The 22,889-nt window shown below is 50.5% G+C and overlaps 1 protein-coding gene across 1 annotated transcript; it reads left to right on the top strand.

Moving 5' to 3' along the window:
• The first annotated feature begins 1,045 nt into the window (after positions 1–1,045).
• On the top strand, positions 1,046–20,678 carry zeb2b (zinc finger E-box binding homeobox 2b). Its single transcript, XM_076140841.1, has 8 exons — positions 1,046–1,258; positions 6,518–6,586; positions 8,922–9,104; positions 10,102–10,316; positions 13,495–13,603; positions 14,032–16,040; positions 17,453–17,633; positions 19,250–20,678. The coding sequence occupies exons 1-8, from the start codon at positions 1,189–1,191 to the stop codon at positions 19,819–19,821; spliced, it is 3,408 nt and encodes a 1,135-aa protein (XP_075996956.1). The 5' UTR covers positions 1,046–1,188; the 3' UTR covers positions 19,822–20,678.
• Positions 20,679–22,889: the final 2,211 nt, after the last annotated feature.

Here is a 22,889-nt window from a genome sequence, read left to right as displayed (position 1 = left end):
TAAATCTGTCATATTTCTTTCTGACTCATAAACATAAATTCAGCCTAAAGACGTTAGAAAGCCTCCGCCTCTCCTCCACTGGTGGCTGTCATCCCGGCCCTGATTGGCCGTGGCCACAGAACATTCCTGCAGGCGCTGCCAGTGAGGTGTGTCCCCATGTGATGCCTTGCTCCTGGCTCGCCTCCCGCTCCATCTGCACCCCCTCCCCCCCCAAATCAGTCTCCTGACGTCCTCTACGCCACCATTTACTCAGGCGGCGAGTCGGCACCGAGAACCTGCCGACAGCGGTGACTCATTTTCACGCGAGCCACCTTTGATTGAGTTCACAGCCCCTATTTACAGGCCGTCTATTTAAAGAAAAGCAGGCATATGTCTTGGACCCAAGTGTTGGGGAAGCAGGCGGCCTGCTGATGCTGCTTAGGCACTATGAATGTGTGTGTGTGTGTGTGTGTGTGTGTGGCAGCATGCCTCCTTGCCTCTCCCTCGTCGTGTCTTCATATTTTGATACGTAACTGAACATTAACGTCAGCGTTCCCGCTCCACTTGCACTCATTCCTGTGACCGCACGGTGATGTAAGCGGCTGTAGGTTGAGCCTTTTGTACGCCAGGCCAGCGGCGTTGGTAACGTTGAGCTATGCGGAGCATCTGAAACGCTCGGGAGCAAAGCCGTCCTGAAAGGTGCAGCTCGTTGGCATCTGAGGCATCTGAGCCGCCTGGAAATTAGCGGCTATTTTAGTTTGCATCTCCTCCTCGACAGCTGTCTGCCCACCGCTGTGCTTCACTCACACATTCCAGCCCTGGATGCTGTAATTGGGGTGTAACCTGCAAAAAAAAAGGAAAAAAGAAAGAGAGGAGCTGGCCCACGCCTCGGTTGGTGCAGCGATGAGGGCGGCCATTTAATCTGAGCATACACCTAAAAACTCCTGTTTCAGTTTGCCACAGAGTGATGGATGTGTGTGTGTGTTTCCTCTGTTGTGACTCTTCCTCTCTCTGTGTCTCCAAACAGCACTGAACTATGAGAACGTGGTGGAGACGGGCTCAGAGACAGAGGAGGAGGACAAGCTTCCCGTGTCCGAGGAGGACCCCCTGATCAACGGCACCGGCAGCCCGGCCAGCCTCACCAACCTGGAGGCCTCGCCACGGGCCGAGAGCCACGGCTTGCTCTCCAAGGAAGAGGAGGACGACGAGATGCGCGACAGCGGCGTGGAGCACATCTGGCCCGACAACGACATGCTGAGCGCCTCAGTCGACGGTACCGGTGAGTGGAGTGTGTGTGTGTGTGTGTGTGTGTGTGTGTGTGTGTGTGTGTGTGTGTGTGTGTGAGTGCGTACCACCCTCTGTAATGAAGGAAGACATCACCACAGCACTTTAGGAAATGGAAAGGATGTGTTTGCCAGTTGGGAACACACCCATGATATCACTGCGTGTCACTGGAGGGTTTGCCTGAGGGGAGGGGCCGCCTCCTCGCTCCAAAGCTCCTTTCATTACATTCCAATCCTGATATTCCCCAGATTTGACTGATCAGGGCTCAGATTGTTCCATCCACCTCCAGTGCACTTTGTCTTAAGGAAACATGTGATCACTTGGCCCCAATAACCTTAATTCTTGTGAGCTTTGTTGCTTTGTTGCTTTGCAGTGAATGTGTACACATCCTGCCTGTCACCGGATTGTCTTATGTGTTAAACCCCACCCATCTGGCACCCGAGGAGGCTTAAACAAACCCGCCAAAGCGCTCGGCAAACGCGCCTTGAGCCGGGTCTGACGGCGGAGCCCCGACGAGCGGCGGCGGCAGACACACACCGCCCGAAACACTTTCCTCACGAGCTAGCTGCGACATTTGGTCGGCGCTTAGAGAGAAAGTCCCGCTCTGAGCCAAACAACGGGAAATATTTACTGTAACGCACGAGCTCGGGAAAAGACATCCCAGGAGCGGCGGGGAAAAAGGGGGGAGAAAGGGAAAGAGATGATGTCAGAGTGTGTTTCAGCTGTTAGGCCTCAGATCTGATCCCATCCCAGCAGGTGCCACCTTCCCTGAGCGAGGCTGCGTGTGTGTGTGTGTGTGTGTGTGCGTGTGTGTGGATGGTCTGGGATCGCGGCGGGCCGGTCACGGATGCTTGAAAGATAAATACTTTTAATTAGGGGGCAGGGAATGATCATTAAAGGAAGCCAGGCTGCTGCTACTGCTGCTGCTGGAAAAAAAAAGTCATTAACAATCTTAAATGAAATTTTTATTTTTATGATAGCCATTTACATGTATAATAAGAGTCAATGATTCTTGGAAGCATGTGACGGGGACAGAGTACGGCGAGGAGTCATGTAAGACAGCCCATTTAAATGAGCCGCGCCGCGCCATTCATTTCTGCTAATGAACTCAGTGTGCACAGTGCCGCAAAAACCCCCGGAACATTCAGCAGCCTGAAATTTTAATACGGGGGGGAAAATTGCACATTTATTAGGGATCAGGGGGCAGAGAGGGAAAAAAAACTTGGATATCAACATTTGACTTCTCCTAAATAACGTTTCAGATGCTTCAGGAGGAGGAGGAGGAGGGGGGGGGGAGGAAGAGGAGGGGGGGGCAAGGGGGGGTGAAGGAACGGAGAGACGGCTAAGTAAATAAATCAAGATAAAGGATAAACAAGCTGTCGTTGCATACGGTAATTGTTTATTTGATAAAGAGCCGCGGTGCCATAATGTCTGTAATTCAACTATGTTGCAATTCTCCGATAATGTGCCTCTGGTGTGATAAAGCTGCTGCCATATTTCGGGAGAGCAAGTCAAGTTCATTAGAGCGTTTGGGAGTCTCTTTCCCAATCTTGCGGGCGCTGTGTTTCCCAGCCTTGTTGTGTGTGTGTGTGTGTGTGTGTGTGTGTGTTTGCTTTCCCCGGTGCCTAAGTGTCTACAGTGATACCTCAGCACATAGCTTACGCCTGAGATAAGCGAGGCTTCCTCTCTCTCTCTCTCTCTCTCTCTCTCTCTCTCTCTCTCCCCCCTCTCCACTCCCCCATCAGGCCCTGAAAGCACACAGGATCGTTCCCAATGCAATTTGCGCTCCGGACAGAAAAGAAAAAAAAAACTGGAAAAATTATGCAAAAGTGTGAATTTCTCGCATGTCTCCGCAGCGTGTAAGCGGCGAGCGAATGTTCCTCTCGCGATTTCCAGGGGCACAATCGCCGTCTTGTCAGTGCCTGGCGTTGTCCTTGACATTCCTTCATCCCACACGGAGGCTGGACGCGATGTGCTGGAAAAGCATGACATCATTATCACTGACAGACACGTTCACATAAATCACCTGCACTCCGCCGCTCGCCCTTGTCTCTTTCGGTTCAGCGTCTCCTGCTGGAGGATTTTCTTGATTTGGCGGATCAGCAAACTTCTCCGTAAGGCAAAAACAGATGTAGATGAAGGAGGAATGCTGTTTGCTAAATTGATGCCCTGTTGCTCCTCATGATGCTTGGTGCTGATGCGTGATGATGTATGGGTCTTTCTCTTGTTTCTCTCTGTTGTCAGTCGGCTCCTCGGCGTGTTTGGCTGTGCTCCCCCGCTCGTTTCAAGGCTCCGTGCGTCCCAGAGTCCCTTTACTTCAGAGTCCAAACAGCTTTTTCGCCGTCTTTTGCCAAGAATAAAGATCGGAGGGAAACACTCTGCTGTGTTCTTTGGCGATCGGCTGGATAATATCTGCAATTGGCAACTTTGGGTCTAAAAATATCAGCGTGTGTTTCGCTTTCACAACCTTTCCTCATCAAACCTCAGGTTTACGGTAAAGGCAGGTTCTCTGTCACACTGGATCAGCGTGTGTGTTTGGATTGTGCGCCTCAGCGGGGGCAGGTCCATTCTAACTCAGGGCCCCAAACCTTGAAAGCGGCGCTGCCACTGCCCTTTCTGTTCCAGCGGCGGACGGCCATAAAAATAGGAATGTTTTCAAAATAAACAGCGTCGGCGGTTCGGGAAAATAGGTGGAATTACGGCCGAGGTATTCCGGCCTCCTCCTGGGCCACGGGGTCGCCGCTCTTCAAGGAGGTGTGTAACCTCACCGCCTCCACTCCGATATGATTTACAACTGACATAACACACACACACACACACACACATTTAGGCGATACGTGTTTAATCCAAAGTGCTCACCACCAGCAGGAATGTGTGTGTTTGCGGGCGCGGGGATCGAACTCTCCTAACCGAGGAATTGTTGCGATGTCCTCGGAAAAAAAAAAGCACCACAACAACAAAGAGGAAGGAGCGTGTTGTGCAAAACAGGGACGCTCCGCTCCGTCCTCACGTGCGACACGTCTCACGTTCAGGCTCCAGCTCTCGTGTGATTACAGCCGGCTTACAGGCGAGAATTCTCAGATTTCAGGTTGACAGCTTCGACATACGATGTGAAAATTCAAATTCACAGCCTCCTCCCCCTCCCACACACACACACACACACACACACCTCCCTCTCCCCTCTTTCTTCTTCTTCTGCTTCTTCTGCATGTGGCGTCATATGCGTAATGTGAAAAGTAAAGATTACACGTGAAATGAAACGCTGCGAGCGAGGTGCGACGTGTGTTTGAGCGACTTCAGAGTCTGTGAGGCGTCAGCGTATGACCTCACCTCCTCCTGGACGGACCGGGCCCTCCTCTCTGACCTCAGATAAGATGAGGGGGGGGCGTTCCAAGGTAAACAGAGAGGAGAGAGAGAGAGAGTGAGGGGGCCTGTAAATCCCAGCGGTCCCCCCCCCCCCCCCCCCCCCCCTTTGCGTCAGACCCAAAGCACGCCGCCCAGTGTGATTCTCTCCAGCAGGACGGCGACCTGCGAGGACGCCGCTCCAAACACACCAGTGGGTTTTGTAGCGAGAGGTCGATACTTGTGGGTACGTTGTAATCTGCGGTGGGGGGGCGGGGCTAGGAGAAGGGGGGGAGGGAGGGGGGGTCTATCTGTTTTGTTTTGTCACGGCTTAATTTATGTTGTTTAAAGTCGGTTTTTATTCCCTCCATACTGAGCCTTGTGGTTTTCGATGCTATTTGGCAGCGAGGCAAAAAGTATTCAAACAGGGCGCAAGAGAGGAGGAGGGAAAAAAGAAGAAGAAGAAGAAAAAAGAGCTTGCAGGGGGAAAGTTAAACTAGGACATGTTCCTCCAGAAAGACTCTGTCATTATTCTCCCCGGTCATTGACAGAGGTATTTATCGCCTCGCCACAGGAGCCAGATCTTTCATTTCGAGCGCAAACCTCCAGAATTCTGAGTCTCACCAGGCGTCCGTCACTATTAAGCTCCATTGTTTCCATCCGAAGCAGAATCAGAATCATCCCCTCGCTCTTCGGCGGCGTGGAGAACACCGGGCGTGGCGTCGGCGCTCCCGCGGCGTCCCCGTCTTCCCCGTCGTCCCCCTCCTTGTTTAACAGCAGAGGGACGCTTACATCAGATCCTGATGTGCGGCACTTCAAAAAAAAACACAAAAGTCTTCCTCCCTGTTTGACAAAGCAACACTTGTGACGTCCTGAGAGCAGGAACAGATGTGTGTGAGCCGCACAGCGTCGGGTCATCTCGTGTTCTGGGAAGCACCTTGGTTTCATTTCTGCAGACGCGACAGGAAGGAGAAGCTACCAGAAGGCTCCTATAAGATGATTGTCCTCCTCTTCCTCCTCCTCCTCCTCCTCCTCCTCCTCCTCCTCGCCGCCGCCATCGACCGTGGGAAGGCGAGGTGAATTCAGAAGCGAGCGCTCCCTTTGGCGTTTACGAGGCCCGTCCGTCCGTCGGCTTATTTACGGCCGCCCTCACCTGTGCCAGGATCCGTCGGCGTGCCATTATCCTGATTGGCAGTAAGAGCTCGTTCCGTTTGGGACGGAGCTCAGTGCGCGGCGAGGCCGTTTGAGTTCTGCTTTACGACGGAGGGATTTACTAGCACACCTCCCGCCTTCCTCCCGCCCCACAAAACTTGATTCTTTGGCTCCGCCCTCTGAGGTTTGACCCCCCGCAGCCCGGCGAGGTCGTATCTGAAGCGTCTCATTTGTGTTTGTGATGTTTGGTGGAAAGCACCGGGCGAGTGACGAATGATAAACCCGCCCGTGATCCCGCATGCACAGGATTGTGGCGGCGGCGGCGGCGTAATAAGCTCAGTGCGTGTTGGCTGGCGCTCTGTGATTGCTCAGGTGGATGTGCTCGCCGTCGTATTTAATCGCTCTGTTTGGCGACCGAGCGCTTTCTTTCTTTACTCCCCCTCCTCCCCCCTTCGCCCCCCTCACCCCCCCTCAGCCCGCCCGCCTGCTCGCCGCCGCTTGTTGTCATGTTAAAGGTAAATAAGTCACTGTCTGGCCCGGATGATAGCATTCATTAAGCGCGGCGAACAAAGCGGGCCGACGCGCTGCAATGCACAGCGGCGCCTTTATTGCCTTCCACACACACACACACACCTTCTTTTTCTTCTTCTTCTGCTTCTTAAATGCCTCATTGTCAGTTTCCAGTGCCCCCCACCCTCCTCCTCCTCCTCTTCCTCTCCACGCTAACACGTCCCCCCCTCTTCTCCGTCTCTTCCCACAGATGAAATGAAAGACGACTTTGACGCCCTGGGGCCCGACGCCGCGCTGCACTCGGTGGGAAACGGTACAGGTGAGTCCGCTGGAGATCTAAACTACAACCCGGGCGCCAAAACCTGGTCCTGGATCAGAGACGCCCCCTCTCCCTGCTTTAGAATAACGCCCCCAAAAAACACCAAACACACAGACACACACACACACACACGCGTCCACCAACTCTAAGCTGTAATTACAGGTTGTGCTGAGTCGGCACATACCCAGAGTTCATTACTGTCACGGCGCGTATCTCTCCCGCTCCACGCCGCACACACACAAATCCCTGCGTGTTTATTGCACCCGGCAGTTAAAGTGATTCTAATTTTTATTGATTGCAAACCCCTGTGTTTAGCTGTTTAACGTGTGTGTGTGCGCGCGCGTGTGTGTGTGTCGTGGAACTCAAAAGCCCTACCTGCCATTTCGCATTACGCCGCCAGAGCCGATTGGCAGCCGCTCGCCCCTCCCAGGCCTCAGACGCTCCCTTCCATGATATCATCCTGGCCACCGCGACAATTGGCCCCCGACGCCGCTCTATGGTAAACCAGAGTCGCCCCACAGAACGGCAGAGCTGCCCGGGAGGAGGAGGAGAAAAAAAAGCTCTGCCTTCAACTCTAATTACGATGACTTTCTGCTGCCGCGCGCTGTTTTCTTCTCGGCGGCGGCGGCGAATGTTTTCCATTTTCGGCTCTAAGGAGGGTTTTCTTTGGAAACAATGCTGCAGCAGCACCGCCGTGCGATCACATGTGATTCCGTTTAAAAAAGGCACGAGCGGTTTGTGATGGTGTCCCGGTGCCAGAGCGAGCGCGCTTTGATCCAGGTGATCCCCCCGCCTTCCTCCTCCTCCTCCTCCTCCTCCTCCTCCTCCTCCTGTTGGCCCGTTTCTTCTTCTTCTACCAGCATTTTCTCGTAACACGTTCGTATCAACATGTGACTCAAAAGCGGTCCCATCACCACGACGATCACAATTACGCCGTCCGTCTCCTCCGTCTAATGAGAGCCGAGCCAAACTATTCAGTCACGTTTATCCAAAGCGATCCATTGGCACCCGTGACATTTGGGTGCCAATTTTTGACGAGCAAACATCCGCCACCTTGACCTTTCACAAATTGGAGCGGCGAGTCGTCAGCGGGCCGAACCGAGCGGCGCTTTGAACCTCACCTTGGCTCATTAAGCAGAGAAGGCGGCGAGGCGGCGCTACGGGGTCGACTCACAACGCCCCCAAAATAAAAACACTCCTCTGCACAATCTCCTCAGTTGTACACTACCTCTGTTTGTGTGTGTGTGTGTGTGTGTGTGTGTGTGTGTGGCTTTGAAAGTCCGTCATCCCTCCTTGTCTAATGAAGGTTGCTGATTTATTTTAGCACCGGGTTTGTTTTTGGAGGCAGCTATCTACACACTGCAGCTTAAGAAAGAGAGAGAGAGCGAGAGAGGGAGAGAGAGAGAGAGAGAGAGTGAGAGAGAGAGTGAGAGAGAGAGAGAGAGAGAGAGGGGGAGAGAGAGAGAGAGAGAGAGAGAGAGAGAGAGAGAGGGGGAGAGAGAGAGGGGGAAATAATTTGAGCTAAATTCTCATTGTGTGGCCTCAGCACTTTGGCTGCTTAAGATACATTCTGCTGTGGCAAAGCTGCTCTTATTTTCTTCTTCTTCTTCTTCTTCTTCTTCTTCTTTTTTTCCTGCGCTGTGTGTTGTGGCTTGGCGGCGGTAATCTGTTCAACACAGAATCAACAAAAGCCACAGTCTCTTGATTGACCTTATATGTGAAAGTCGATACAGAGAAACGTGGCTGCTGCTCTGTTGCTGATTAAGCCGGGGGGCTCGTGCATGTATGTATCTGTGTGTGTGTGTGTGTGTGTGTGTGTGTGCGTGTGTGTGTGTGTGTGCGTGTGTGTGTGTGTGTGTGTGCGTGCGCGCTTCCCTTTTACAAATGCACTAATGTGCTTTAAGAATCATAAACACCAAATCGGATTCTTCTGTGCGATGAGTAAAGGAGCCGGTGGAAGTTTGTCCTCGCCGTGTTTGTGCAGCCGCTCGCTCGTTCTCTCTCTCGCTCTCTCGCTCGCCCCGTTTCTCTCCCCCGCCGCGCCGAGATCTGACTTTTGCCCGGATTAAGTTACAATTCTTATTTTAGCCGCCGTGCCGTGACAAGCAAACCCAGTAATTTAGATGTATTCTCCCCAAAGCAGGGCTGTAATGTTTTAGGGTGGCTGTTCTCATCGCATTTCCACCAAGATGTTCCCAATATCCTCCTGTAAGACATTTCTCTGGGGAAAGAAATGAATCCAATTTATTCCCCCCTCTCTCTCTCTCTCCCCCTCCCACTCTCTCCCTCTCTCTCTCTCTCTCTCGCCCTCTCCCTCTCTGTCTCCCTCTCCCAGTCAAGAGCGTCGATTGCACTTCAGAGTTCCAGGACTTCTTTACCAAGCAGAATGACGGCGACAGCCACGTGGTGAGCATCGCCGAGTACCTGCAGCGGGGCGACACCGCCATCATCTACCCGGAAGCACCGGAGGAGCTGTCCCGTCTGGGAACGCCGGAAGCCACCGGGCCGGAGGAGAACGGTACGGATGTGTGCCAACGTGTCAAAACTAAAATCTGGGATAGAAACTATGAATACAAATCTATTTACAAATGGAAAATAGTGGTTCTGTTCGCCGGCACACAAAGGGTCACAGAAGCAGCGTCCTATACTCAGGCCGTACATCGGGGGGGGTTGATACTGAACTTGGTTAAATGTTGCAGTTGCTGTAAAAGAGCCTGCACTCTCAGCAAACCTCCCCCCCTCCCCCCTCGCCTCCCCCCCGCAGGCGTTAAAAGGTTAAAAAGAAAAGAAGGTCGGAGTGGAGCGCCGGCTCCTCCCGCTGACGGGAGCGGGCAGCTGTTGGTCCCACAGATTCGCCGGATGCCTTCGTGTTTACCTACAGTTCCTTGAGCAACAGCTGGGCAGGGGCTTGAAATCAGATAGTGCACCTCTCCAACGCTCCCCGGAGAGGAGGAGGGAGGGAGGGAGGGAGGGAGGGAGGGAGAGGAGAGAGGGAGGGAGGGAGGGAGGGAGGGAGGGAGAGAAGGAGGAAGGAGGGTAGGGCACATTTGAATCAGCGGCCTGTGATTCACGCCTTAGACATGACCGACAAGTTTGAAACAGTCAGGACAATCCTGTATGTGTGTGCGTGTGTGTGTGAGTGTGTGTGATATCCGTCTCGTCTCGTCTGTGCATCATCTTGGGTGTGTGCCGGTCTGGTACTATGCGAAGGAAATAGAAGACGAGGCGAGACTGATGTATGTAAAGATGTGTGTGTGTGTGACTGTGTGTCTGTGTGTGTGTGTGTGCGTGTGCGTGTGTGTGAGACAGGAGGAGGTGGTGGTGTGGCGGATGCCAGCCTGACACCGCAGCTCTCATGTGGAGCAGATTGCACAGATAGCTCCCATACCACTCTGGGCAGTCGGCCCGTTTAGCTGCCATTGATTCGCTGACCTTTTGGCCCGCTTTCCTCCCCCCTCCCTCCCTCCCTCCCTGCCTCCCTCCTCCCTCCTCCCTCCCTCGCTCTCCCCGCGCAGACCTGCCACCTGGAACGCCAGATGCCTTCGCCCAACTGTTGACCTGCCCCTACTGTGACCGGGGCTACAAGCGCTTGACATCTCTGAAGGAGCACATCAAGTACCGCCATGAGAAGAACGAGGAGAACTTCGCCTGCCCCCTGTGCAACTACACCTTCGCCTACCGCACGCAGCTGGAGCGGCATATGGCCACGCACAAGCCGGCCAGGGATCAGGTGAGCCACGTTGCCTTCATCTCCCCTCCTCTCTCTCTCTCTCTCTCTCTCTCTGGCTCTCTCTCGCTCTCATGCGCTCTGATCCCTGGGAGAAGACAGATCATTTTTTCTGATTGGCAATCATTATTAATTTTTCATGGCATTTTGAAGATGCAGATCCCTTTTAATGGTAATAACTTTAATTGAGGCCCTAAATGGTTTTTTGATGGCCCTCTCTGATATGATTTTCCAGCCTCGTGTTCACGATCGAATGATTGTGTTAATTTCCAATTTGGAAATTTTTATCAGCTCCTTAACTTCACTTCACTCCTGGCCTTTAATGTTCTTCAGCCTGCAGTCGGAGTCTTCCATCACACACACCCCCCCTCCTCCTCTTCCTCTCCGCCCCTTCTAATTTCATGCACTGCATAAACATCTGTGTATATTTAGAATTTTCTCAAGCGATTTATATCCTATATGTTCTTTAACTATAATGCGACTCTGCTGGCAGCGAGCATGAATCACCTTAAGAGTCGTGCGAGGTGAAAACACTTCCTGCAGTCACGGCTGTTTAACCTGCGAGCCGGGCGGAGACGGATGAAGCTTGGAAAAAATGCAACTTTGGGGATAATCACAACGTCCTAGCCGAGTCAAATTGGGTTCGCAAATTTTCAACTACTCTCAGTCTAAACCGGCGCCTGGAAGGATAATTATAATTTAAGAATCTAGTTCCCCGACTTGATTTCCTCTCGCTAATGTAATTCTGTAAATGCGTCCCATCATAAAGTTTTTACTGTGAAAAATACATTCAAACCCCCTGCAGGAAGAATGTGAAAAAAAATGCATATCATTAAAACCAAATTATATATATATTACAAGAGATGATGTGTGAAGAAGCAGACGTTACTTAATTTCCTTATGTGCTTCTTCCAGTAGAAAGAACATTAAAAAAAAAAAAGCCTCTCCCGTCAGCCAATCAAAGCAGGAGCGGTGCCGCCTGCTGCTTGGTCTCAGGTCGCTGCGCTCTGAACCGAGCATGACAGGCTGATCTGATCACATGTCAGCAGCCAGCACTTTCACCTGATCTACCAGCTGGGTGTAAACGTGAGCAGATGGGCCCGGCTGAGTGAGCCGCTGTCCCAATCCTCATATTACAATGCTGCCGCTGCCACCTCCGCCGCCGCCGCTGCTGCTCCCCTCCAGGCTGCAGTCAATGGCCTCAGCCTCCTATTCAAGCGCCGCCACCGCCGCCACTCACTCACTCACTCACTCACTCAAAGCCGGTTATCTCCATTTGTAAATTAGCTGTTTTTTGTTTAAGTCGTAATCCCCTCTGGTTATTCTGTGGATGCAGTTTGGGGGCCACCTTCTCTTTCTTTCCTTTGTCCGTTCAGTCTACGGACCCACGCGGCTCTGAGCGAGCGAGACGCCAGACAGGAAGAGGAAACATGCGTGCATTTTTACCAAGAATTACAAGAGGAAAATCTGATGTTAGTGACATGTTAGTGATATCTGATAATTATTTAGAGTTATTGGAAAAATTAAATTAATACAAAATAAATGGGATATTATTTCTAAACTGGCAGATTTTGTCCTTATTTGAAGAAAATAAGGCTCAATCACTCAAACACCAGTTGTTAAGATGGAAGTTTTGATGCGTAATGGTTATTAAATCTGCCCCTCGCACCGTAGACATCAAGCGGCGCCGGCACATTAACATAAAGAACGACGTGTTGTAGGTAGCGCCTATAAACATGTGCGGCCTCGTATGTTTACAAGACTCAATACTCCTCCTCCTCTTAACCAATTAGCTGAAATATGACTAATTAGAGGTTATACATATGCAAACATCTAGTCAGGGTCCCCGCCCACCAACCAGCAGTGGCGTTCGCGCCGACAACCAGCCATGCAGGAGAGCGAGCGAGCGAGCGAGCGCGAGAGAGCGAGGGAGGGAGAGAGAAAGAGAGAGAGAGCATTTGCTGGTGCCATTCACAATTAGGAGCACAGAGCGATTGTGTCTTATTAGCAGTGGTGGCGCGACTAAACTTTAGCGGGCAGGGGTCCTTGGGGGAAAGTAACAGGGATTGGAGGGAGGGGGGGGGGCTGAGGCTCCGAAGCAGCTGTTGCTGTTTGTTTATGCAACTCAGCAACATACGAGCGGTGGGGTCCCTCTCCGGCGCTTGGCGGGGGCCCCGGCTCTCCTCCCTCCCTCCCGCTTGATCTTTGAAGGTTGGGGCTGTTTGAACAATTCCTCCCAGTCCTCCCAGTGTCCTGCGCGCCACCATCTGTCTCCCCAGGAATGTGGGTAGAGTCAGAGCACACACACACACACACACACACACACACACACACACACACACACACTGGCCCACATACACACTCGCACACATACACTCCCCAGCATTTGTCAAGCCTGATTTGGGGGGGGTTGGGGGTTCATGGTGTTTTTCCCTGGGCGAGCTCACAGAAACGCATCTTATTTAGTTCCCTAACCGTTTAACGTCCTCTCCTCCCACTCGCCCCTAATTGTTTCATGACTGGCGAGCAGGTTGACACGCCGCCGTTGTTTTTATATGTTTAGATTTTTTTGTTTTCAGATAGCAGGGCTGGTTTGAATTGCTAATGAGTCGGGGATTGTAACCGATGTTTACCTTTGAACGTGGAATCAAGGCCCGGGCCTATAAGCTGTGTTCTGCTCCGATTATTAAAGAGACATTGGAGCGAGACCCAATTAAGACATTTGAAAGTGTTCTGGAAAAGCACAAAGGTATAATTGAATGGGCTTGAATGCAGGTATACAAGGAGGCTCTGAATACCTTTTTTCGGTCTGATTCGGCTCCAAATTAATGAAAAGTAGATCACATCGCCTGCTTTAATGAAGGAGAAACGCTCGAAAAAAAAGACTCTTTTCATTTATTCTATTTTCCGAGCTGCCAAATTCTAAAGGCACGGCTCGTTTGGCAGAAGAGCCAGGAAATTAAAAGGTATGTGATTCACTCTGTTATCACCGCCGCTCCCACAGAGGTGGAAGTAGAAAGCCAAGACGCTTCTTTGACGACGGGAGCCATGTGGCTTGTTGCTTGTTGTCATGCCGACTGATTGTGATTATTTACTGAACTCTCACCCCCGATGATGTTTGTGCCGTTCTCAACGCGAATCTCTCTCTCCCTCTCTCTCTCTCTCTCTCTCTTTCTCACAGCACCAACTGCTCAACCAAGCGGCCGGCAATCGCAAGTTCAAATGCACCGAGTGCGGCAAGGCCTTCAAGTACAAGCACCATCTGAAGGAGCACCTCCGGATTCATAGTGGTGGGTAACAAGAGGAACGCCGCCCCGCTCTTTTGAATAGTCACAACCTGGATTTTGAGAACGCTGTGAACTTCACTTTAAACCGCAGAAATGCCTTTGGCTTACTTGGCACCTCCCCCCTGCCGTTCATGGCCGTCCAGCTCTGCTGTGTTAAGAATGGCTCTGATGGCCAAGTACAATATTTGCTCAGGAATGTATAGCAGTTTGTATGCGGGGCGTTTGTGGAGCATATTAACATGCAGACTTTTCCACCACACACTGACACAGAAGGAAAACAGGCAGGGACATATGGGGCTTCAGCTCTCATGTTACAGGATTACAAATACAATTAAGTTCTTTTCATCACTACTTCTGTCCAGGTAATTACACTGCATTGTTGGTATTGGGCACATGTCACTCATCTAACCTCATCATTTCCTTCTTTCCAGGTGAAAAACCGTATGAATGCCCAAACTGCAAGAAGCGCTTCTCCCACTCGGGCTCCTACAGCTCCCACATCAGCAGCAAGAAGTGCATCGGCCTGATCGCAGTAAATGGCCGAATGCGCAACAGCATGAAGACGGGCTCCTCCCCCACCTCGGCCTCCTCCTCGCCCACCAACTCCGCCATCACACAGCTGCGGCAGAAGCTGGAGAACGGCAAGCCGCTGGGCCTCCCCGAACACAACAACCACCTGAGCATCAAGACGGAGCCCCTGGACTTCAACGACTACAAGCTCATGATGGCCTCGCACGGCTTTGGCGGCCCTGGACCCTTCATGAACGGAGGCATGGGAGGGAACAGTCCACTCGGGGTCCACCACAACTCCACGGCACAAAGCCCCTTGCAGCACCTCGGGATCGGGGGGCTGGAATCGCAGCTGCTGGCCTTCTCCGGACCCCTGGCCAACAACCTGAGCGAGGTGCAGAAGGTCCTCCAGATTGTGGACAACACTGTGTGCAGACAGAAAATGGACTGCAAGCCGGAGGAGCTCTCCAGGCTCAAGGCCTACATGAAGGAGCTGGGGTCCCAGGTTGAGGAGCAGAAGCAGGGGCTGACGTCAGCAGGGGGCCACCCGCTGGGCCTGCCACTTGTCAATCACAACGGCGCCACCAAAAGCATCATTGACTACACGTTAGAAAAGGTGAACGAAGCCAAAGCCTGCCTCCAGAGCTTGACCACAGACTCAAAGAGACAGATTAGCAATATCAAACGAGAGAAGTCCAGCCACATGCTTGACGGAGGCGCGGAGGAGAAGATGCAGGAGAACAGCATGTTTACACCGTACTCTTGCCAATACTGCAAAGAGTCCTTCAACGGCCCCATACCTCTGCACCAGCACGAACGCTACCTGTGCAAAATGAACGAGGAGATCAAAGCGGTGCTGCAGCCCAGCGAGAATCTGATGGCCCCCAAGCCGGTGATGTACATGGAGAAGAACCCCCACTTACCCATGCCCATGTTGTCTGAGAAGGGACTAACTGTGCCCCTAAACCCTTACAGGGACCACATGTCCGTGCTGAAGGCTTATTTCGCCATGAACATGGAGCCCAACGCCGACGAGCTGCTCAAGATTTCCATAGCGGTCGGCCTTCCTCAGGAATTTGTCAAAGAGTGGTTCGACCAGCGGAAAATGTACCAGTATGGCAGCACCAGGACCCCGCCGCTCGAGCACAGGCACAACTTAGATATGGTTGTCGGAACAAATGATCACCACACTCCACCAAAAGACTCTATGGCAGCTAGGTCGCCTGTGTCTCTAATGAAACCTGCCGACCACATCACCTCCTCCTCCATGGCGGAGCTCCACAACAACATCAACAACTGCGACAACGCGCTCAGACATTTGAAAAACCACCAGTACAGTGGCGGCGCTAAGGGTGAAAAGTTGGACCACTCCCGCAGCAACACCCCCTCGCCTCTGAATCTCTCCTCTACATCTTCCAAAAACTCTCACAGCAGCTCGTACACTCCAAACAGCTTAACCTCGGAGGACCTGCAGGCCGAGCCACTGGATCTCTCGCTGCCCAGACTCATGAAGGAACCCAAGCACGCACTGACGGTCAGGAGCAGACCTAAAGTCAACAGCATCAACATTGACCACAACAGCATCCCCTCCCCACGCGAGCACTTCGAGGAGCCTCTGAACCTGGCCTATCTCAAGAAGGATTTCTCCAGCTCCACCAACAACGGAAACCTCGAAAAAAGCACTAGCCCCATCTTCGGCATAAACCCGTTTGCCGGCAAGCCCTTGTACACCTCGCTTCCACCTCAGAGCGCTTTCCCGCAGGCCACGTTCATGCCTCCCATGCAGGCCAGCATACCGGGTCTCAGGCCCTACCCGGGCATGGATCAAATGGGCTTCCTGCCGCACATGGCCTACACTTACGCAGCCGGGGCCGCCACCTTCGCCGAGATGCAGCAGCGAAGGAAGTACCAGCGGAAACCAGGTTTCCAGGTAAATAAGCAACCTGCGTTTTTTTTTTGGGTGAAAGTCCCCGGGCTCGCTTCAGATCCTCCGAAGTCGTCTGAACTCATTTCTGTACTAATTAAAAAAGCACTCCAGAGTGCGGAGAGGGCGCGCTCACCTGAGGTCAACGCGACCCTGCCAAGGCAGCGGGGGATAAACAGCTGGGCCGTGACCCCCGGAGGGCGCCCAAGTCACAAAGCCAGGCCTCATTAGCGGTGCCAGGGTGAAGTGTGTGTGTGGGGGGGGTGTTTCCACGGTTACACATTTACAGTAGGGTTAAAAGATTAGTTGCTAATCAATCGATGTTGCTCGTCACTGTTATGATAGACAGGAGGAAGAGTTAACCCCGCCTCCTTTACTCTGTTTGAACCCCGAGTTCACACATAAACACACGAGACGTTTAGTGATCAATCGTGAGTAGAAGAAGAAGAGAATCAGTAAAGTGATGAAGGTGTTGCCCCTCCTCACCTCCTCTGATTCTCCCCCTCCACAACTTTTCCCTGCACATTTCAAAGAGAGCTCAAAAGCACAAAATGAGCGGCGGATTAATAATGCACCGTCTCCTCGTTCATTACCCGCCAATGCTGAAGGCTGTTTAACATGGAAGGGAACCGTCTTGATGAAGAAGAAGACGAAGAAGAAGAAGGGGGGAAAAAAAAGTATTAATAATGTTTCCTATTCTAAGTTATTAAATTAGATTTTAAAAATACAGCTACGGGGCGTTTAGTTGGAAATTGATTGCCGGGTGATAGTGGTCCCTTCTTAAAACACGCCGTCCTCACATTATCACACACATATTCATTAGAGGGACGCTTTGGAGCCTGGATATTGGCCATTAAGGTGCCCTAACCCTAATCATCACATGAGTTTGCTACGTCAAGAATGCCCCCCCCCCCCCCCCCACTCTAATGTTGTAATATTGTTCTCCCCCGCTTCACGTTTAAGACTAATCTTCATCATAGAAAGAGTGTGGAGGAATACGCAGAGTTAATGCAGAATTATCACCTATAGAGGGCTGATCGAACTCTTCAAAGGCAAATCATGAAGCCATCGTCGACGTAGAAGAGCACACATACAGCAGTTTTAGTATTTTGTCGTATTTATATGAGGGAAACTTACTAATATATCATAGTAAGAGGTCATGCTAAGGTTACAAAGCAGTTTTATGGTCATTTTGAATAGAAGATCTTACTTTCTGAGCCCCAACTTTCACAATTTTGTTCACAATTAGCACCTAAAACCTTCACCTCTGACCCCTGATCTCCTTTTGCTGTTCACGTCTTAATAACCTTAAATTAGTCAGACCTTTAAATCAATGGCAGTAATTACTGATATTATGTCTCGTTTTCTCTCTTTTCTGGTCTTTTTTGTTGATTTATTTTTTTTTAAACACAAAAAAGGGGGACCTGCTCGACGGTACACCAGATTACATGTCAGGGCTGGACGACATGACAGACCCCGACTCCTGTCTGTCGCGGAAGAAGATTAAGAAGACCGAAAGTGGTATGTACGCGTGTGACTTGTGCGACAAAACATTCCAGAAGAGCAGTTCCCTTCTAAGACACAAATATGAACACACAGGTATATACTGTTCTAGACCCTTACTTTAAACCCCATGCTTTTTATGTTCTAAATGTTTTGTGTTGCCAAACCCTACCAGTATATACTGTTTAACCCCTGCCTCCCCCTCTCCTCCCACTTTCCTCCTCTGTTACCCTTCAGTTGTTTATGTAACCCCAGATTTTAACTTCTTTCTCCATTGACAGGGATGAACTTTGATACTTTACTATACTTCTGTTAGTATGTGATGTGGTGTGTGTGTGTGTGTGCGCATGTGTGTGTGCTCCTTTTCCTTTATCGTAATGTGAAGAGAAATTTGCCTCGGCTACGATAATTAAATCACATTTAGGTGAGGCGTGTTTTGGAGTCGTGCGGCTCTTTATTGTACGATCATATAAGCGCTGTATTAACCGTGTCGCTATCTCAAAAGACGCACATCAATCCACACGCAGATGCGACGCGCGTAAAGCCCGGGAACGCCCTTATCGCCTCTGTTATTGGCGATAGATCCCATCGTGGCGCTCGGAAAGCGCCGATAACAAGTCTTTCATTACCGTTATTATGCAGAGATCCTCTTTCACGAGGTTGCATCATTTGTTTTATGCGCCAAGCGGCCCCGGCTGCTTTATGCAGACTTGGTGTTATCTGGTTGGACATGAAAGGGAGGGGAGGGCTGCTCCGTCACAAACGTTATCATCCCCCCCCCCCCCTCGCCCCCCCGCGACTCACTCAGGAACAACGCTTTCATGTACGCGTTGTAACCGACGGAGGGCCAGATGTTGCCGCTGAAGTGCAGAGCCAGATCGCTGATATGTCAGAGTGGACTCGGGTTTCTTAGGGATAATTAAGAAGAAGACGTCAGTGAAGCATATCAGGGCGAAATGAGAGGACAGACACAGAGGGACAGGAGGGAGCGTAGGGGCGGGGGGAGGGAGGGAGGAGCTGGAGGGGAGGACTTTAGTAACTTTAGTGAATAAACAACAGGCAGAGGCCCTGGGTCGCTCCCATTCTAAGCTGGAGGACGTTTATTTACACAAACTCTTTGCAAACCCGCATCATAAAACCTCCTCTCGGGTTTCTGGCCTCTGCCTCGGCATCCCAGAGCGTCCGTCAGATTGGGTCAGCGCAGGCGTCCCAGCCAGAGACCGAATAGAAGAGCAGGCGTCACCATGAACTGGAATTGCGTTGCGAGATAAGCAGGGCAGCCCCTCTGAGCCTCGCCGCCGCTCGGATTTGCTCGCCCCATTGTTGCGCCTCCTCTGTTTGTTTGCGTTGCCGCAGTTTATTTACGTTGCATTCATCAGCTCCGGCCTAAAATAAGTAGTTGCGGTGGAGTTTCTCCATGCTTTCAACCGCAGGAGGGAATTTCCATAATGTGGATCCGTGAATGCGAGTGCACTTTCTCCTCCCAGCCAATGGCGCTCACTATTTGAATAAACAAATTGAGCCTTAAGGCGTAAGTCAAAGTTGGGTTTAAAGCCCAGTGATGTCATTTTGCTCCATGCCATCCAGTTCATCAGAGTTTTCCTCAACGTTTGCTTGCTTATGACTTGTGTGTGTGATTTGTTGTAGCAGCAGGACGAAGTGTGCAGTCGACTCACGTCCCCTCTTCTTTTGTGCGTTTTGTGTCTCTGCAGGCAAGCGACCGCACCAATGCCAGATCTGCAAGAAGGCCTTCAAACACAAACACCATCTCATCGAGCACTCCAGGCTGCACTCGGGGGAGAAGCCCTACCAGTGCGACAAGTGCGGGAAGCGATTCTCTCACTCGGGCTCCTACTCGCAGCACATGAACCACCGCTACTCCTACTGCAAAAGGGAGGCAGAGGAGCGGGAGGCGGCCGAGAGGGAGGCCCGCGAGAAGGGCCACCTGGAGCCCACGGAGCTGCTGATGAGCCGGGCCTACCTGCAGGGCATGACTCCTCAGGGTTACCCGGAGCTGGCCGAGCGCGAGGCCATACTGAGGCACGACGCCGTGAACGGAGGGATCAGAGAGGGACGGAAGGAAGTGGAAGGAACGTACGCAAAGATTGGACGACGGGATGAGGAGTTTGAGGAAGAGGAGGAAGAGAGCAAGAGCATGGACACGGACCCGGACACGTTGAGGGATGAGGAGGAGAACGGAGAGCACTCGATGGACGATAGCTCGCTGGACGGCAAAACGGAAACCAAATCGGATCACGAGGACACGATGGAGGACGGCATGTAATCATGGACGGCGTTTCAAAAGCTTCCCAAACTTTTATGTTTTTACCTTCTTTTTTTTTTTTTGTGTTCAGTATTCTTACCTGCTCGGTTTTTAAAAACACGCCGCCGTGTTTTTTGAGCCGTAACGTGCACGTGCCTGAAGCTTCCGGGAAGCTTTCTCTGACGGACTCCTGTTGGAAACAAGGGTCTGCTGCCTCTGCCCAACAGGACGGCGACTCAAAAATCAATCTTGGAGGAGGCATTGAGGGATTGGGGGGGTTGGCGGTCGGCGTTGGGGGGGAGGGGGGGGCATGGGTTTGTGAAATAAGCTGCATTATGCAAACCAGAACAATGAATAAATGAATACATTTCAGAAAATGTACAGTACTAAGGCCTAAACATATGTGTGGTGCTAACCTCCTCAGATACCCCCCCCTCCCCTCCCCCCCTGTGTTCCATAGTATTTATAGCACAACTAGTGACTTGTACAAATTGCACTCCGCTTCTATAATCACGAACAAAAATAATAAAAAGTATCGCCTATGTATATATTTATACAGTGTTGGAAAAGAACGCTCGCGTCGGCGCTGCAGTCCTTCGGTATTCCCCTCGTCATCGCCTGTCGTGTCGTCTTTGGTTCGCCATGTCGCCCCCTGGGGGCCGCAGCATCTATTGCCACACACTGTTTCGGGCCTCGAGCGAAGAGGAGTTTGAAAAGCGGAACGAAGAAGACGCTCGACCAACGCCTGTCAAAGTGTTGTTGTTCTTTTTGGTTCCTTTTTTTTGTTGGAAAGGCGACGAAGTTTGGAAGAAGACCTTCGTTCTAAGGGAAGAGTACAGTTTATGGACAGATGACGATATGTGTGTGTGTGTGTGTGCGGGGGGAGGGAGGGAGGGCGGGGGAGGGAGGGAGGGAGGGAGGGGCAAAGATGAAGGATGAAGCCTTTGTAAGGTGTTTTTGATAAGAAAAAAGAAGCCTTATATGCAAACCTTTTAACCTGTGTGTTCTTCTGCAAGTGCCACCCTCGTATCGTGCTACAGGAAGTTACTTTGTTCCTTTGTTTGGTTTCTCCCACCAGCTTTCAGTATTACACCACGATGGTTCACCGTTGTTCTCGACGCACCCGTGTCAGTATTAAAGACTATAGGCAGCAGTTCCTTAGTTTACATTTTTGTCGTGCAATGTTTAAAAATTCCTTTGTCAGTATTACACCAAACCGTTCTGTTTCTTTTTTTCTTTTTTTTTCTTTTTTTGAAAAACAACAAATTGCATTCGTTTTATTTGTAGGTTGGTTAAAAAAAACGTTATTTATGTGGCCCATTTTATATTTCCTAATTTTATTTATTTCATACTGTTGTGTACAGTACTATAGTTCTTCAATATATAGATATATTTTAGTAAAAAGGAACATGGTGTCGATCATAGGGTCAAATTTTACGTAAAGAGAGCATTTATTGTGTTTTGAAACATTGTGAAATGCGAAGTTGAATCTTTATTTTATTTTATTTCCTTTTATTTTCCAGCGACTGGAAAATTCCAAATTTGGGAACTTTTATACAATTGTGAAAACACTGTATTTTCGACTGAAAAAAATTCCACTTTCTTCATCTTTGTTTCTTTTTTTAAGCTAAAAAAAATGAAGAGGGACTGTTAAATACTATGTATGATATCATGACTGAAGAAGAATCTTTCCTGAAATGTCTTTGTAAAAGTATTATTGAATTCTTAATTTGTAATTTCTCTTGAAAATGACCATGCTCGAATAAAAGTAGCCAAATTACAGAGTAATCAAACTTCTCTGCTTCGGCTTTATTGGGAACAAACCTGCTGCACATTTGGGATCAATTCACTTCAAATTAAATCAAAGGAAATATAAGTTTCATGTTATTCAGTTTGTATATAATTTACTGATTGTTATTTTGTTGATTTCAGCTTGAATTCACATTTTTATCTGAATCAAAGTGAACTGAACCTCTCTGACTTTATTGCATCACACACACACACACATACACACACACACATTCAACATTCATTTACACGGATGCAGCATGAATAATGACACGTCTTCATTATTTCTTCAATAAGTAAATATTTAATTCAGTGGCATTTAAAGCTTTTCTTGTAGCGACTTCATACGCCGCTTTCCAATCGTCTCCCATGGTTGCCTCAGAAACGTCTCTCTTTACTTTTTAAGCAGACAGCTGTTGACCTCGTTTATGACAACATATGGCGTTTAGTAGAAGCTTTTATCTGAAACACCTTGAGTGCACAAGTGTGTGTGTGTGTGTGTGTATGTGTGTGTGTGTGTGTGTGTGATGGTGGGAATGTCGGTGTCCCAGCTTCGCCAGCGACACACAGGAGCCCTCATGTTTTCAGTTTTGATACCAGGGTGCTGACAGGTGGAGTCCAGCTGTGGCGGGATCGTGTCCGGCGAGGTGGACGCCGCATTCCACTCGCCACCCTTCACTCGCCGTGCTCCGCTCATCGTGCTTTGCTCCGCTCGCTTCGGTCCGCTTCGCCGCTTTCACTGCCTTATGCAGATTAAAGACAACATCAAAAGGCCCCAGATGAAAGCTGAAAAAAGGTTGAGAGATGCCAGACATCAGAACGTGCTTTGCATATTCCGATTTTCCTATCGATCTGCACGCTATCAGATCATCCTCACAGATAGAAGCGGAGGGGCCTTAAATGATTAGCGGATGAATCTGATAATGAGCTGTGAACCGGCCGCACCATCAAGTATGCGGACAGCGAACGCGCAGGGGAAATGTTGCCATCATTAAGAGAAATATTTCAACCTTTCCGCCATTTCTTCATTTATTAGAGTCGGAGGAGAAGCTGGCGTCGGTTGTTTGGAGCACGGGAGGTCAAAGGTCAGAGTGGATGTGATGAAATGTTGGCGTAAGCCCGGAGCGACGCCGGGCCGTCTAACCTGATCCATAACAAACTGGGGAAGCATTTGATCTAAGGGTGGAAACACATTCTATCCCAGAAATCATCTGTGTATCTCCTAAAAAAAAAAAAAGGAAATAAGGTTTGAGGCAGAAAAACATTCCGGTTATATTTCACATGACTTTAATCCTACGGGA

Source organism: Genypterus blacodes, unplaced genomic scaffold (assembly GCF_046128005.1).
Source record: "Genypterus blacodes isolate CSIRO-AG114 ecotype Tasmania unplaced genomic scaffold, CSIRO-AGI_Gbla_v1 ptg000001l_1, whole genome shotgun sequence".
NCBI lineage: Eukaryota > Metazoa > Chordata > Actinopteri > Ophidiiformes > Ophidiidae > Genypterus > Genypterus blacodes.
The sequence above is the reverse complement of the archived record's forward strand: the minus strand, read 5'-3'. Positions and strand labels throughout refer to the sequence as shown.

What these genes read in the sequence shown, in the direction of transcription:
- zeb2b (XM_076140841.1), top strand. Translation starts at nt 1,189, where the DNA reads ATGCGCGACAGCGGCGTGGAGCACATCTGGCCCGACAACGACATGCTG. An exon ending in GCACCTCCGGATTCATAGTG is followed by an intron (nt 13,604 to 14,031) that starts GTGGGTAACAAG and finishes CCTTCTTTCCAG; the next exon opens with GTGAAAAACCGTATGAATGC. An exon ending in ACACAAATATGAACACACAG is followed by an intron (nt 17,634 to 19,249) that starts GTATATACTGTT and finishes GTGTCTCTGCAG; the next exon opens with GCAAGCGACCGCACCAATGC.